The sequence below is a fragment of the Pithys albifrons genome, chromosome 4 (genome assembly GCF_047495875.1).
Source record: "Pithys albifrons albifrons isolate INPA30051 chromosome 4, PitAlb_v1, whole genome shotgun sequence".
NCBI lineage: Eukaryota > Metazoa > Chordata > Aves > Passeriformes > Thamnophilidae > Pithys > Pithys albifrons.
Genome location: NC_092461.1, coordinates 28272822 through 28289463, shown reverse-complemented (window position 1 = coordinate 28289463; position 16642 = coordinate 28272822). Strand labels below are relative to the sequence as shown.

Sequence of the window (16642 nt, the reverse complement as noted above, 5' to 3'; positions counted from 1 at the left end):
AGTTGGGAGGGAGTGTCGATCTGCTGGAAGGCAGGAGGGCTCTGCAGAGGGATCTGGATAGACTGGAGAGATGGGCTGATTCCAATGGGATGAAGTTCAACAAGGCCAAGTGCAGGACCTGGGAGGACTGAGGGACAGGAAGCTCAACATGAGCCAAGAGTGTGCCCAGGTGGCCAAGAAGGCCAATGGGATCCTGGCCTGGATCCAAACTAGCGTGGCCAGCAGGCCCAGGGCAGTGACCCTTCCCCTGGACTCTGCCTTGGGGAGGCCACACCTTGAGTGTTGTGTTCAGTTCTGGGCCCCTCAGTTGAGGAAAGAGATTGAGGGGCTGGAGCGGGACCAGAGAAGAGCAACGAGGCTGGAGAAGGGACTGGAGCACAAGTGCTGTGGGGAGAGGCTGAGGGAGCTGGGGGTGTTTAGCCTGGAGAAGAGGAGGCTCAGAGGTGACCTCAGCACTGTCTGGAACTGCCTGAAGGGAAGTTCTGGCCAGCTGGGGGTTGGTCTCTTCTCCCAGGCACTCAGCAATAGGACAAGGGGGCACGATGGACTCAAGCTCTGCCAGGGGAAATTGAAGTTGGAGATCAGAAAGAAATTCTTTGCAGAGAGAGTGCTCAGGCATTGGAATGGGCTGCCCAGAGAGGGGGTGGATTCCCCATCCCTGAAGGTTTTTAAGGTGAGCTTGGCCGTGGCACTGAGTGCCATGATCTGGTAAAGGGACTGGAGTTGGACCAAGGGTTGGACTCGATGATCTCGGAGGTCTTTTCCAACCCATTCCATTCTATGATTCTATGAAAAGGAATTGAAGTGAGAACAAACCAAAATTAATCTGAACAACTGAACTCTGGGCAGGCAGCTGAGTTCTGGAAACATGCAGGATATCCAAAGAAACACAACCAGGGAAGACAAATGAAGAAAATGTTGGCTCTAGTCATTTCATCTGCACACTGAGATGACTGAGGAAGACGTTTGGTCCTACTGGGAATTATTGGCAAAGTTCAAAGAATCATAGAATGCCAGAGCTGGAAGAGACACAGAAGGATCATCAAGTCCAGCTCCTGGCACTGCACAGGAACACCCCAAGAGTCCCACCATGCCCCTGAGAGTGTTATTCCATAAGAGAATGGCTTTTCTTTCAGAGATCTTGAGAACAGATCAGCCTCTGAGGGCCTGCCTGGGTGTGGAGGTTGTTGGCTCACAGAAGAGGCTCCAGTTTGTGGGACTGGGAGATTGTTGTCCCTTCAGCGAGTTGGGGCAATCCCAAACACAGGCTGGGTGGGAATGGATTCGGAGCAGCCCTGAGGAGAAGGACTTGGGGTGTTAGTTGGCAAGAAGTTCAAGATGACCTGACCATGTGGCAGCCCAGAAACCCTCCATGTCCCGGGCACATCCCACAGTGTGGGCAGCAGGAGAGGGGGGGATTCTGCCCCTCTGCCCCACTTAGGTGAGATCACAACTGCTGAGCTGCCACCAGCTCTAGGGTCCAACATCAGAAGGATGTAGAGCTGCTGGAGTGAGTCCAGAGGAGGACACAAAGATGCCCTGAGAGCTGGAGTTCCCTGACATTGAGCCAGGTTGGGAGAGCTGGGTCTGTTCACCTGGAGAAAAGAAGGCTCCAGGGAAAACTCAGAGGCCCTTTCAGTGCCTAAAGAACCCCCAGGAGAGCTGGAGAGGGACTTGGGACAAGGGATGGAATAACAGGACAAGGGGGAATGGCTTCCCACTGCCAGAGGGAAGGTTTAGGTTTGTTATCAGGGAGAAATTCTTGGCTGTGAGGGTGGGGAGACCCTGGCACGGCTTGCCTGGAGAAGCTGTGGCTGCCCCATCCCTGCCAGTGTCCAAGAGCATGTTGGACAGGGTTTGGTCTAGTGGAAGGTGTCCCTGCTCATGGAAGGGAGGTGAAACTGGATGATCTTTCAGGTCCCTTCCAACCCAAACCATTCTGTGACTCTTTGACTCTTATGACAAACAATTTCCTATGGAGAGGCCTCCAGGTGACCTGGTCTCCACCTACCAAAGGTTCCTTTTAAAGCCAGTGAAGGGAAGCAGATAATCCACAGGGCCACACATTTTTGGATGAGGCTTTTGTCTAAAGCAGTTCTGATGAAAGGTGCCCATGTCTGCCTGACTGGAAAGAGAAACAACTACGGTGAGTCACCCAGGAGACACCTCTGCTGGGGAAGAAAGGCTGTGCTTAGGTCAGATGACTCCCACTCTGGAGTTTGAGACCTGCTTCAATCTGTCTGTGACTGTGCAAATTTTGGAAGGTTATTGTCTGCTGCATTTTCTGTTGATTGGTGCTCCCACAACTTCGTGCCCTGGACACATAAATCCCAGATCTGGGGAGTGGCTTTTTTCTTGTGTCATTCCATTTATTGTGCTGGATCCCCTTGGCAACACAGGCTAATTTTAATTACTTAGCAAGGCTTTCTACTGTGATTGGCTCATGGAAAGGCATCTAAATCTGTGTCTGGTGACAGACTTTGCTGCCCACGTGAAACATGAAGCTCAAGTGTCACTCCAAGGCACTACTGAAGGTTGACAAAGAGATGTCAGGCACTTCAATGCTCAGTGACGGTCCCAGGTTTTGACAAGTGAGAAGTTAATTTCCCTTCTCTGCACAACCAAAGTCTAGTTGATAAAGAAGGACAATCTCCCTGAAAAGGAGGAGGTACCAAGCCCTGTAACTGGCCTGTCTCTGCATGTTGTCCACGCCTGCACTGCTGCAGAACATTGGTAAGAGACCAACAGTGCCATCAGCTGATTAAAGTGTGGACAAGGGTGTTGGAGACTCCCAACTGGAAGCAACCCCCAGGAATGCCCCCTGCATACTTAAGTCTAGGGTGGGTTTTTTGTTCAAACATTGGAACAGACTGCCCAGGGCAGTGATGGAGTCACCATCCCTGGAAGTGTTAAATAAAAAAGGGTGGATATGGCACTTGAGGACACGGTTTAACGGTCATGGGCTGATGGTTGGACTTGGTGATCTTAAAATTTAATGATTCTAAATCATCCAACTTTCAGATGGAAAATCACATGGCCACAGACTCTCTACATGATAGAGCAGGAACTTGTGGGTCACAAGGGGTTTCATAGTTGGCTGCCAGCAGCTGTCACTTGGACAGGAAGGGGAATCAGAACATAATGATGAATGCAAGAGGTGTTTGTCTGAGGGCACATCCAGTTTTTGTCTCTGCTGGTCTTTCAAAGGGGTCAGGATCCATTCTCTGACCCTGATGGCAGCTCATGGCTGCATAACTGAGCTTACTCATCATCCCAACCAGAAGATCCTCACTGGTAAGATCCTTATCCCATGCTGTGGTTCAGAGTGTACCTGGGCATTGCCTGGGACACATCCAGTGGGTTCAGGCCATAAGAGAGTCAAAGGACCTTGTTATACACCCTAGGAAGTCCTCAAGTCCATGGTAGGATTGATACATGCTGAAGGACACCTGTAATGCCTGATTTGTGGATGTTTATCCCTCTGGGATCCAATCCAGAATCATATCTGTGATATTTTTAATGTCTTCTGTAAATGCTCAAGGGTCCTGCATTCCAGGGCTGACCAAACACAGCTCAATAAGTGATGCCTGAAGGATTGTCCTCAATCCTGGATCTAGAAGAGGAACCATAACAACCTGGTCTAGTGGAAGGTGTCTCTGACCATGGCAGGGAGGTTGGAACGAGATGGTCTTTAAGGTCCCTTCCAATCCACACCACTCTCTGACTTTGTGATTCCAACCTGCAAATATCCCTATCCCTGGATTTCCCTTTTCCCTCTCAGAGCACCAGACACAGCTCATGCCTTTTTATAAAAACAAAGAAGCTTTGGAGGGTTTTCTCCCATCTGCAGGAGTGCACCTGCCTTTTTAGCCTGGGGGTTACTGTGCTTAAACCAGAATTTGGGACATGCGAGCACAATTTCCTTCTCTTCTTGGAGAGGTTTCATTTCTCACCTCACACCTTCAGACAGGGCGTGCAAACCACCAAAACAAAGCCCTGCCAGAGGGAAAAGGGGGAAGAGCTCTTCAGAGTTTAAATGAATCAGTGCTGGGACTCTGGATTGCTCTTTGATGCTTCTCAAGGTGGAGAAATGTGTTTTGTATCAAACAGCCCCTGGAAGAAAGACCTGGTCGGACCTCCAAGAGTCACACTCCCACTTTCACCCTTCTCCAGCCCAACGAAACCTGAATTCCTTCCTGCCCAGTGGCAGAGTTTCATCAGGAGGGTGGAGACCAACCCCACCCCAACATGCCCAAAGTCTTGTTGACGCACACACGTGAGAGGTGGAACCTCCATTGGCTCAACACATCCTCAAACATCACTGCAGCCATGGGTACGATCAGGGAGCTGTCCCACTACTGAGTCACAGATGGAGGTGCTGGAACTCACAGCCACAACCAGCCAAAAGTCCCTCGGGAAAAATCCATCCTCCCTGGAGCACAGGAGCTGAACTGGAGTTGACTCAATACTCTGATCAGTTGTACCTACATTTTTATATTCCAGCTCTCCCTGTGATCTGGAAATCTGATATGTGGAAAACTGAGCAGGCTCCACCCTGCAAAGCAGGTCCCAGGGAAGACTTTGACGTCTTGGTTACCATGATATGACCACAGTGTCACATATAGTTGTTTGGGTGCTTGTCTCCTGACAGAAGGATTTGTTCTGCTCCCACCTGGGACTGAAAAAGAAAAGGCTCTGGGGTGACTTTTCAGTACCTGAAAAGCTGGAAAGATACTGGATAAGGGCTTGGAATGATAGGAAGGGGGGGAATGGCTTTAAAGTCACAGAGGGCAAGCTTAGGTGGGATATTGGGAAGAAATTCTTCCCTGGGGAGTGGGGAAGACCCTGACACAGGTTGGCCAGAGAAGCTGTGGCTGCCCCAACCATGGAAGTGTCCAAGGTCAGGTTGGATGAGGCTGAGAACAACCTAGTCTGGTGGATTAGAAAGAGATAACTTTCAAAGGTCTCTTCCAACCCAAACCATTCCATGATTCTGTGGAGTGCCTCAAGAAAATATTCATTTCTGGGTTAGGCAACATAGGAGAGAAGGTGATAAACCAAAGGTGGTTCAGAGAAGGACCACTTGGAGGATTAAAGCCCAGATAAGGACTCACCAAAGACCTCACAGAAATCTATCAAAGGAATACCCCAGAGAAAATGAATTTTCAAGGGGGAGTGGGAAATTACAACAGTGAGAAATTCAGTTCAGTAGAGGGGTGTAGTGAGAGCCACTGGCTGGAGGAACTCAATAAATCAGAGTAGAAATACTTTACACAGCAGCACTTTCACATGTGGCTGATACCCAAGCCCTGGACCAGCTTATGAGAGCTCAGTGTCCACTTCCTGCCACAGAACATCTCTACAAAATCTGAGTTCTTTTTCATTCAGACATGAATTAACTGTGAGTGAAGTTAGATCAGGGAGTTATAAACCTGTAAACACTGAATTTTTATCATCTGCCTTTTCTGGTATGTGTGATAAGCAGAGAGAGCGTGTTCCTACCTGTATCACCTTATAAATAAGGCCAGTCACCCAGGGATGGGTTTGGATTGATAATTCCAAGAAACTTTTGGCACACAGACCTTTCTCCCTACGCACCACACCTCGTTTATATTCTCACATCTTCACACCTGAAGCGACATTTCAACTGAATTCCCTCCTGGGTCCTGTCAGTCAGTGCTCAAAACCTTGTTCAGGGTTTATTCCACCACTGACAGAGACAGATGGGAATTTAGGACCTCCTGAGTCCTACGAGCTGTCTAAGCCTGACCTAACTGCTCTGTCAAACCACGTCTTCCACATATTTATTAAGCTCCAGCTTAAAGCAGGTGGGGTTTCTACCCAGCCTTTGCTTGTAGAAAGAATCCAGTTTTTCTTATTAAGACCCAGCCTCTGATTGTCAAACTCATTTAACTTAGGCTTGTCTTAACTCTGCCAAGCTCAAAGGGGTCAGTGCAATTGAAAACAGCATTTTTCCAGTGCCATCTATTGGGGTGAATCCTATTCTCCCAGTCTTCCTATTAGTTTCCAGCTGCTGGGTTTTTTCTCCATCAAGATCCCATTTTTTTCTTTCACAAGGGCAGTGAAATTCCAGCTGAGAAGCCAGTGGGGTGCTACCACTTCCAAAATCACTCTGCCAACAGCCTCCCAACACACAAGTTTATGCCACCTGGGTTTGTTTGTCTCTGGTTTTGCTTTTGTTTTTGAGGCTCCATCTCCCCACAGGCTCCTCATTATCTTTAGGTCAACCAACACTTAAAGGTAACAGACCTTAGAGGCCTTTCCTTTCCTTTCCTCCACAGTTTCACTGGCACATTCCCAGCTTTTCTCTCGCTGGATTCTGGCACTGCTGCACACTCAGCCAGTCTGCAGGAGCTCTGGTGTCTTCCCAATGTTCTGTCTAAAGGAAAGGTCTCAACCCAAAGAGTTAAACCCATGCTTAAGTATTTGTCACACTATTCCTTCAACCACACTGGTTTATTCCAGGGATTTCTCAGTATGGAGTGACTTTCAGGTATGAGAGGGCCACTAGAATGTACCTGCATGGACATCTCCACTCCAACCAGCCACACACAATCCATGTTTAATTTGCCAACCCAAGTCACCCCAGTGCTTTCCTATTGAGGCAAAACCACCTGGAATGCTCAAAGCACTGGATCTTTTCCAGATTCAAGGCTGTTAATTAAGATATTGCTCAAATTTGCCTTGAGCTGCCCAAAGATCTGGATGCAACCAGGTCTGGTGGCTTTCAGGGAGCAGAGTTTTGCTTGTGTACCCAGAGAGTTGTTTGAACTGGTTTTCTTTCTGTTTTGAGCTGGTTTTCTTTCTGTCTTGAGCTGGTTTTCTTTATGACTTGTGCTGGTTTTCCTTCTGAACAGGATCTCTGACAGCACAGGAAGATCAAATAAAGATAAAGGATGGTTTCTGCTCTCATAACTAACCAAGCATGAGGGTGCAGGTCTTCCCCTCCCTTTCCCATGATACAGCCTTGATGCCACTTCTCCAGCTCCACCAGCTTTATGTCATCCATGGCTGTGGCAATTTTCCTTAGCAATGCTAGTCAGGTTATTGGGAACCATTCCCAAACTGGGAAAGAGGGCCAGGCTGCCGGGAATGGCAGCATTTGGGAATGGCAGCATTTGGGAATGGCAGCAATGCCCACGTGTGTTGTCATAACAAGTCTGTGACAAGCAAAGCACGGAGTCATTAAATCACCTCGTTCACTCAGCTCATCTCCATCCCTGAAACCTCCAAGTGACTTCACAGCGATTCCCAAACTTTTCTCCTTTGGCTTACTCAGCTGTTTTATGGGCAGTTGCATAATGTTGGGGTTTTCCAATTTGGATCACAACAAAGCCAACAAACTCTATCAGCTTCTCCTGTGAGACGTGAAATGCCGTTGGCTCAGTCCAAAGGGGGAAGCAAATCATTTCTCCCTGGCTCCAAGCGTTTTAAGCTGTTTCCCCAAAATATCAGCTCAGATACAAAGTAAATTAGGACGCTTGAAAGGGTTGCCTTGGTGTGTATATATGAAGTGAAATTTGTTATCAGAAAGGTACTGAAGTGGGAAAATAGATCCATTTCCCCCATGTTGGGTTCATTTCCCAGCTTCAGAATAAAATTTGGTAACTAGTTGACAGCTCTCTGAAGGAAGGCTGAGCTTCCTCTGCTTTGCCAGCATCACCCAGGACCTGGAACACCACAAAATATCCAAACCTGACTGGGAAGGACCATCTCCCACGATCACCTCCAGTGACTTCTCAGTGACTCCCATGCCCTGAAGCTCAGTCCCAGGGCTCAGTTAACTCCTGGCATCCAGAAACGAGGCTCCCTTTTGCCCTGGATTTGGGCAAACAGCCACATTTAGGCAACACCAGCCCATGGAAACATCTTCCCAAGGCACGTGGAAGCTCAGCCTGCTGCCACTTGTGCCTTGGCTGCTGTTGGCCGGCGCAACACGCGTGACACAACCCTGCTCTGGGCTCTGGAAGGAACAAACATACCTTGTCACATTCCCCATCCAAGCCCTGGCATGGGGCCACGCCTTGCAGGGCAACCTGTGTTTTTTCTTTTCCATGGGACCAGCCCTGGGACATAAACCCAAGGAAGGGAGTCTGCTGGTTGCAGTGATGTCATCTCCCCAAGGAACTTGTTCCTCTACAAATCCCAATCCGGGCTGGAGCTGAGCTCTCTCCCCTGATCACCTCAAGAGAATCCGCCCACAGGAGCAGCAGCAGGTGGTGGAGGGTGGGAAAACATATAAAGCTCCCTGGGAGCAGCTCTGCTTTGCTCTCCTGGCTCCACAGATCTGCTCTCAGCATGAAGACACTCCTGGTTGGGTTCCTGCTTGGCCTGGCATGCCTGGAGTTGGGTAAGATCCCTTCATTTCCAACACTGCGAGGACCCCCTGGGAAATTTCTGGGAGGGGAAAGGAAAGGCATCGGTGCAGAAAGACCTGGTGACCCCCAGGAAGGGGAAATAACACCTTTATGTGTTTAAGAAGGTCAATGGACAGGGTGAATGGGGAGAGGGGATATGCAGGATATGCATTCCTGGTAGGAAGAGCTGGCATTCCTGGCTGGGAATGATGCCCCTGGCACCCATACCCAGGGATGGAGGGCACCAAGGCTGCTTTATAAGACTCAGGTGTAAATGACAGCAACATGGCACAGGGCAGGACCAAGTTGGGCAAGAGCCTGAACCCACAGCCTCTACCTAAGCTGCCATCCTGTCCCATCAGGAATAGGATGGGATATGTTCATCCTGAGCTCCTGCCATCCCTAAAACCTCCCAGCTGGCTGCTGGAAGTGCAGAAAACCTAGGAATGAGCTTTAATACAGAGATGAGTGTAGGTATGAGCCAAAACTCCAGGGACTTTGGAAAGGTTTATTAAACCACCAGCTCCAGGATTTTCCCTTATTTCTAGAGATCAGGAGATAAGTGGAAGTGGGGAATTGCCCTGAGTCTGTTTGGGTTTGGTCACTGATGGGTTTGGATCTTGGTCAAGCAGGGTTTGGTCATTGCTGTGTCTTCCTCCATCTGTTTGTGATCCACTGCAACTCCATCCTGGAACAAACATCCCTGGGGTGACACCAACCCAGTGGGGTTTGACCTCCAGCCCATGGAGCCCAGAGATACTCAAGCTGCTTCATTGGGACCCTGAAAGATCTTAAAGGAGAGGCAGACTGGACAGGGGGAACTGTCTCCATCTGAAGCCTGTTTTGGATTTAATGGAATATCTGAGGATGTGACAGAGCAGGTTTCCACCCATAGGTGTGGAAATGCTTCCACAGAGAGGCATCAGCACCCTTTGCTTTATGGCTGAGATCAGAAATAGTTTTCTGGGATGATCCAGTGGGAAGCAGCTGGTTTAGGGACAGCTCCTGTAGCTTAGGGATATGTCTGTGACCATTCATCTTCCAGAGATTTGATATCCAGGGAAGGAAGGTACTGTTGGGGGAAGAAGGAATGATTGGCCCGACATCAGGACAGAGCTGTCCATGTTCAGTTCTTCTGTTCTGATCCTCATGGATTTGGGCTTCCCTTCCCTGCAACCTTCCCACAAATCCAGTGTCCTCTGAGTGCCCCACTCAGGGTCCATGAAGGATGAGGGGGCTTAAATCTACTTTGAACTGGAATTAATTCCCCCAGAGCCTGAGGCGCTTCCTTGCTCATCCATGGCAATGGTGAGGCTTGGAAAGGTTGCAGAGCAGTTTCTCAGGTACTTTGAGGCAACACTGATCCATCTATCAATCCATCCATCCATCCATCCATCCATCCATCCCTCCATCCATCCATCCATCCACTCATCCATCCATCCATCCATCCATCCATCCATCCATCCATCCATCCATCCATCCATCCATCCATCCCTCCACCCATCCATCCATCCATCCATCCATCCATCCATCCATCCATCCATCCATCCATCCATCCATCCCTCTATCCCTCCATCCCTCCATCCCTCCACCCCACACTCCCACAAACACCCAAATTCTTTCCTGGTTCTCGGTGTTTTCTCCCTCAGTGGGCACTTGATATGAAAACATCAACCAGCCTCTCATGGATCATATGGAAGGATCCAGTGAGGTCCTGAACAGGGATGGCTCCACCACCTGGATATGGCCACAAGAACACCACAATTATCAGCGTTGCAAAGTCCTTTTTGCCTCTTCAAAGAGGACAAGGGAAGTTTTTGAATTGGATGCTGAGAGAAGCCAATGCCTGAAAAGTCCTTAAAATGCTTAAATTTAATTTAAATTTAAATTTCAAAAAATTCTTCACTTATATTTTAAAACTTAAATTTCACTTTAATTTAATTTTAAATTCTAAACAAAAAAATTACATTTTAAAACTTAAATTTCACTTTAATTTTAATTTGACTTAGATTTAAAAACATACATTTTAACATTAAATAAGAGGACAAACAAAGCATCGTGTAGGTTTTGCTGCACACCTGAATTTTCCCAAGGAGGTGCCGAGAGAAGGAGAATCCTTAAACATTCTTCCTAAAATCAGGCGCTCCAAACCCTTCCCCCCCATTCCCGCTGTCCCGAAGCGTCGCAGGTTCCTCCCTGTCGGCAGATGGAGCAGGACCGCAACAAACCAACCCGCGGCTATTTGAGTTGGAACCAACAGATGGCACTGGATGCTTTCGGGTGGTGACAGAATCACAGAAAGGATTGGGTTGGAAAAGACCTCCCAGATCATCCAGTCCAACCCTTGGTCCAACTCCAGTCCCTTTACCAGATCATGGCACTCAGTGCCACGGCCAAGCTCAGCTGAAAAACCTCCAGGGATGGGGAATCCACCCCCTCTCTGGGCAGCCCATTCCAATCCCTGAGCACTCTCTCTGCAAAGAATTTCTCTCTGATCTCCAGCTTCAATTTCCCCTGGCAGAGCTTGAGCCCATCGTGCCCCCTTGTCCTATTGCTGAGTGCCTGGGAGAAGAGACCAACCCCCACCTGGCCAGAACTTCCCTTCAGGCAGTTCCAGACAGTGCTGAGGTCACCTCTGAGCCTCCTCTTCTCCAGGCTAAACACCCCCAGCTCCCTCAGCCTCTCCCCACAGCACTTGTGCTCCAGTCCCTTCTCCAGCCTCGTTGCTCTTCTCTGGCCCCGCTCCAGCCCCTCAAGATCTTTCCTCAACTGAGGGGCCCAGAACTGAACACAACTCTCAAGGTGTGGCCTCCCCAAGGCAGAGTCCAGGGGAAGGGTCACTGCCCTGGGCCTGCTGGCCACGCTAGTTTGGATCCAGGCCAGGATCCCATTGGCCTTCTTGGCCACCTGGGCACACTCTTGGCTCCTGTTGAGCTTCCTGTCCCTCAGTCCCCCCAGGTCCCTTCCTGCCTGGCTGCTCTCCAGCCACTCTGTGCCCAGCCTGGAGCGCTGCAGGGGGTTGGGGTGGCCAAAGGGCAGGACCCAGCACTCGCTCTGGTGGCCCCGGGGTGGCACCTGGAGGAGTGTCCCTCCCTCAACCAGCAGGAGTTTGGGGCATCACCTCTTTAAAAACCACCAGTGGCCACTGTTGAAGGTGGTTTTGACACTCAGCCCTGCAACAGCTCTGAAATTTAAATTCTGTTGATTTCCTGCTTACTGATTTCTGCAGAATTTGCCCCAAACAATCACAGAAGAGCTGTCACTGTGGGGGCAGGGACGGGGGAACTGCCAGACTTTCGTGGCTGGTGGAAGGTGCTCTCAGCACAAGGAGCTGTTTTCATATAGTCATAGAATCATGGAATATCCTGAGCTGGAATGGATCCACGAGGATCATGCAGTCCAACCCCGGGCCCCACACAGACATCCCAACAATCCCACCCTGTCCCTGAAAGTGTTGTCCAAATGCTTTGGCAGCCTTAGGGCTGTGCCCACTGCCCTGGTGAGCCTGTTCAGTGCCCACTGCCCTCTGGGGGAAGAGCCTTTTCCTGATATCCAACTCAACCCCTCCTGGCACAGCTCCAGCCATTCCCTCAGGTCCTGTCCCTGGTCCCCACAGAGCAGAGATCAGTGCCTGCCCCTCCTCAGGAAGCTGCAGACAAACTTGGAGGTCTCCCCTCGGCCTCCTCTTCTCCAGCTAAATGTTTTGCCCTTTTACAGCATTTTCCACATGGAACACCCAGACCTATTCAAGCTGCTCAGGCAATAGATCCCTGTAGATCCCTGTTCTTTTGGGGCTGCTGAGCCTCCAGGGCAGTGATCAGAGTCAAGTCCTGCACCACCAGCCTTGTCCTTTGGTGCTGGGGTTCGGTCTTTCTGAGCTTTGCCATTCCCTCCAGACGTTCTCAGTTTTGGGCACCACTAGACCTTGGTGAGGAAGCTGCAGCCTCGTGTCTGCCCTCCCTGCTGTGCCCTCTCAGAGCCTTTCTGTCCCCTCTGCAGCCCAGTCCTTACAATGCTACATCTGCAAGGAGCCAACAGACATCTCCAAGTGCAGAACACCCATGTCGTGCCCCCCCGAGGCCAACGTGTGCACGACGACCCTCCACTCCGTGGACACGGGTAAGTGCCACTGCTCGCTGTGACAAAACACTCAAGGGGTGACAGCTCCTGGAGAGAGAGCACAGGGTCACAGGATGGTTTGGTTGGAAGGGATCCCCCAGTTCCAACCCCCTGCCACGGTCAGGGACACATTCCACTAGCCCAGGTTGCTCCAAACCCCATCCAACCTGGACTTGAACACTTTCCAGGGATGGGGCAGCCACAGATTCTCTGGGCAACCTGTACTAGAGTCTCACCACCCTCATAGCCAATAATGTCTTCCTAATATAAAATCTAAACTTTCCCTCTGCCACTTTGAAACCATTCTGCCTTGTCCTGTTAGTCCATCCCTTGTCCCAAGTCCTTCTCCAGCTCTCCTGGAGCCCCTTTAGGCACTGGAAGGGGCTCTCAGGTCTCCCTGGAGCCTTCTCTTCTCCAGGCTGGACATTCCCAGCTCTCCCAGCCTGTCTCCAGAGCAGAGGAGCTGCAGCCCTTGGAGCATCTCCATGGCCTCCTCTGGACCTGTTCCAACAGATCCATGTCTTTCCTCTGCTTAGGCCCCCAGAGCTGGATGATGTGCTCCAGGTGGAGTCTCACCAGAGAAGTGCAGAAAGGCAAAATCACCTCCCTCGATCTCCTGTCCACCCTTCCCTCTCCTCATCCCAGTCCCAGCTTGGACTACCCTTTAAATTCCCTTTTAGAACCCAGGGGAAGTTATCTCACTTTAAAGAAGGATGGAGAGATTTCCATCAGATTTGGAGCCTCACAGTAAAGTAAACAGGACTCATCATGTATATATTAAGGGGGGGGTTACATATTTTAATTTTTATTTTTATGTATATTAGATCTACTTTTACTTTCTATATATTTTGTATTGATATACTAAATTTTAATTAGGTAGGTAGTTAAATATAATAAAAATACAATATATATATACATATATAAACATACAAAAATATGAAAATATTTTAATATACATTTTATTTATATTAAATTAAAAGTGCACTTTGCTCTGTTTGTTTTGCCTTTCCCACCTCTGTGCACTGAATTTATAGATGTATCCAAACATCCACAGGGATTTGTGTCCCTTTCCCAGGCTGGAATAATTTAGCAAGGAGCAGGAGGGTGGGAGGGAGTCAGCAGTGAGAACTCGTGGACCTGTTCCTACAGAAAGCTTGGATTAGAGGTCCCCATGGATGGAGAAAGTTCAACATCTAATCTGACCATGTTCCTCAATGCCACCCATCTGCACCTTCCTTTAGCACTTCCTTCTCTCTCTTACCTCCTCACCCTCTTCCGTTTTCCTCTCCCAGGTTACCCCTTTTTTGGCAACATCACGGTGACCAGGAGCTGTGAGGAGGAATGTGAGCCCTCCAATGGCATTGGGGCATCCAAACCCAAGTCCTGCTGCTACACTGACCTGTGCACCGACGACACCAAGGCCACCAGTGGGGTGAGAGGCAGCTCTGCAGCGCTGGGGCTGCTGGCCCTGGTGGTGGTTGGCACAGTCCTCCAGTGCTCCCTGTAATGCCATCTGAGCTCCAGCCTAAAACTCCCCCATCTCTTGTCCGTGCCAAGCTGCCTCAGGAACCCTCAGATACCTTGGGAAGAACCTCCTTTGCTGCTGTGTGGCTTCACTCTTCTCCAACACTGGGAATTCAAGTGGATTCAGGCCAAGGGTTTGGGCACCTGGACCTAAAACCTTCACATTTTCAGTTTCCAGCTGCTAAGCAGATGTTCTGATGTTCCTCACCTTCAGTTGCTTTTGATCCACACAGAATCATAGAATGGTTTGGGAAGGGACCTTAAAGACCACCCAGTTCCAACTCCCCTGCCCTGGTGCAGGGACACCTTCCACTAGACCAGGTTGCTCCAATCCCATCCAACCTGGCCTTGAACACTTCCCAGGATGGGGCAGCCACAAGTTCAACTTCTGGGCAACACTGATGCCATCTCCTGGCTTAGAGGAGCAGATGGATCTGGTCCTGCTTTCCCATCTGCCCATCAGAGTGTGGATGGCAGTTGTAGAGAGCTGGCACTTAATTTAGTCAAGAATAAGCTGTGGGATGAGTTCAGAGTGGCTCAGCTCTCCTGTGTAGAGATGGGATGTATTTCTGGAAAGCTCAGAATGCTCCCCAGACTCACAGGTCAGGATAGGTTAGACCTGCAGGACCAAATCTGGGAGTTTGGCCAGAAGAAAACCCTCAGCAGCCTCTGCCTGAGCTCAGCTTTCAGCCAGAGCTCTTGGATTTCCCTTCCCAGATGTTTTAGAGACTATTGCAGCAAATCCTTCTGTTCCTCTGCCCTCCCCTTGCCCCTTCAGAGCAGGGAGTGCAAGAAAGGAAAAAAGGAATGGTTATCCCAACCCCTAAACTCCGAGAAAAGCTGGTTAACAGCACTCCTGGATTTGTTTGGAGCAGTGGGAGGTGGATTCTGCTGCCCTGGCTGCTGGGAAAGCAGCTGGTGTGGAAGCAGAAAAGGATGAGCCAAGTGTTCCCAGCTCCCAGTCCCCTCTGGTGTGGGAGAACCAGAGAATTTGCCATTTGCTCCCTTCCTGTGCCAGGGCTTGCTCAGGGCAGCAGGAACTGCCTGTGAGAGCAAGGGCAGAGTGGGGCATGGAAGCAGCTCGGGCACCACCGCTGTGGTCATGGCATCCCTACAACCTCCCCTGGGGCACAGTCTATTCTTCCCCCTTTTTTCCTTCCCTTTCCCACCCCCTTTACTTCCCCTCTCTTTCCCCATCCTTTTCTCTCCCTTTTTTCCTCCCCTTTTTTCTTTTCCTCCCCTTTTTTCTTTTCCTCCCCTTTTTCCCTCCCCTTTTTCCCCTCCCCTTTTTCCCTCCCCTTTTTCCCTCCCCTTTTTCCCTCCCCTTTTTCCCTCCCCTTTTTCTCTCCCCTTTTTCCCTCCCCTTTTTTCTCCCCGTTTTTCTCCCCTTTTTTCTCCCTTTCCCCATCCTTTCCCCCTTTCTTCCCCCCGCTTCCGCCCTCCTTCCTCCCTCCCCTTTCCCCCCTCCTTCCCTCCCTTCCTCCCCTTCCCCCCTTCCCCCTCCTTCCCCCCCTTTCCCCCCCTTCCCCCTCCTTTCCCCCTCCTTTCCCCCTCCTTTCCCCCTCCTTTCCCCCTCCTTTCCCCCTCCTTTCCCACTCCTTTCCCCCTCCTTCCCCCTTCCTTCCCCCCTCCTTCCCCCCTCTTTCCCCCCCTCCTTCCCCCTCTTTCCCCCCTCTTTCCCCCCTCTTTACCCCTTTTTCCCCCCTTTTTTCCCCCTTTTTCCCCCTTTTTCCCCCCTTTTTCCCCTTTTTTCCCCCTTTTTTCCCCCTCTTTCCCCCTCCTTTCCCCCTCTTTTCTCCCCCCTTTCTCCCTCCCTTCTCCCTCTTGTTCCCCTCCTTTTTTGTCATTTTCCCTCCTTTTCGCTCCTTTTCCCCTCCTTATCTTTCCCCCATCTATTTCTCCTCCCTTTCCCACTGTTCCCATGAGACACCAGCAGGAAACCAAAGCAGGGAGGTCCTTTCTCCTCCTTGCACAGAGTGATTGTTCCTCACCATCTGTCTCAGCACCACTTAAAACACAACTTCGACAACCTTTGCATTCCTCAGCAGAGTTTCCCTGTGCAGTCCTGGGCTCGGGGGGATGATGAGCCCCTCTGTTCCCAGGTGAGATGCTCCCTAAAACCCTGACAGCTTTCCTGAAACACCCTCGCAGTGCTGAGATCTACAGGGAAAAAAAGCCCTGGAGAGGACACTAATTGGAAGTGGCTCAGATGCCAAAACATTCCACCCACCCCAACAGACACAGAGCACCAGCCTCTGCTTCCCACCCGCCTGTTCTCTGTTCCCCTGCTCCAAAAACACTCTGACATGAGACCAGAAACAAAGCACCATCACTGCCGCCCTCAGATCACACCCTTTGGTGTTTTGGGTCCCAGCTCTGTCCCCAGTGGCCTTTCCACTTTCCCACCTGGGCTGGTGGTGTGGATGGGGCAGGGTCTGGATGCAGAGGGACTGGCAGGGTGAGAGTTCCCTTCTGGGGGGAGAATCGGGAAAATAAAGTTGGATCCTCTGGTTTTCAGCCTGGAATATGTTTCTTGTGTGCTCAGCCTTCACCCAGGGAGGGAGGGAGGGAGGGATGGGCAGCACAGGGTGCAGGGAGGGGTTCTCTATGCCAGAGAGAAC

The 16642-nt window shown here is 50.4% G+C and overlaps 1 protein-coding gene across 1 annotated transcript; it reads left to right on the top strand.

Moving 5' to 3' along the window:
* Window positions 1-8124: 8124 nt before the first annotated feature.
* On the top strand, window positions 8125-16538 carry LOC139671234 (ly6/PLAUR domain-containing protein 2-like). The gene is made up of 3 exons (XM_071553748.1): window positions 8125-8371; window positions 12378-12497; window positions 13790-16538. Exons 1-3 carry the CDS (start codon window positions 8320-8322, stop codon window positions 14002-14004), a joined length of 387 nt encoding a protein of 128 aa, XP_071409849.1. The 5' UTR covers window positions 8125-8319; the 3' UTR covers window positions 14005-16538.
* Window positions 16539-16642: the final 104 nt, after the last annotated feature.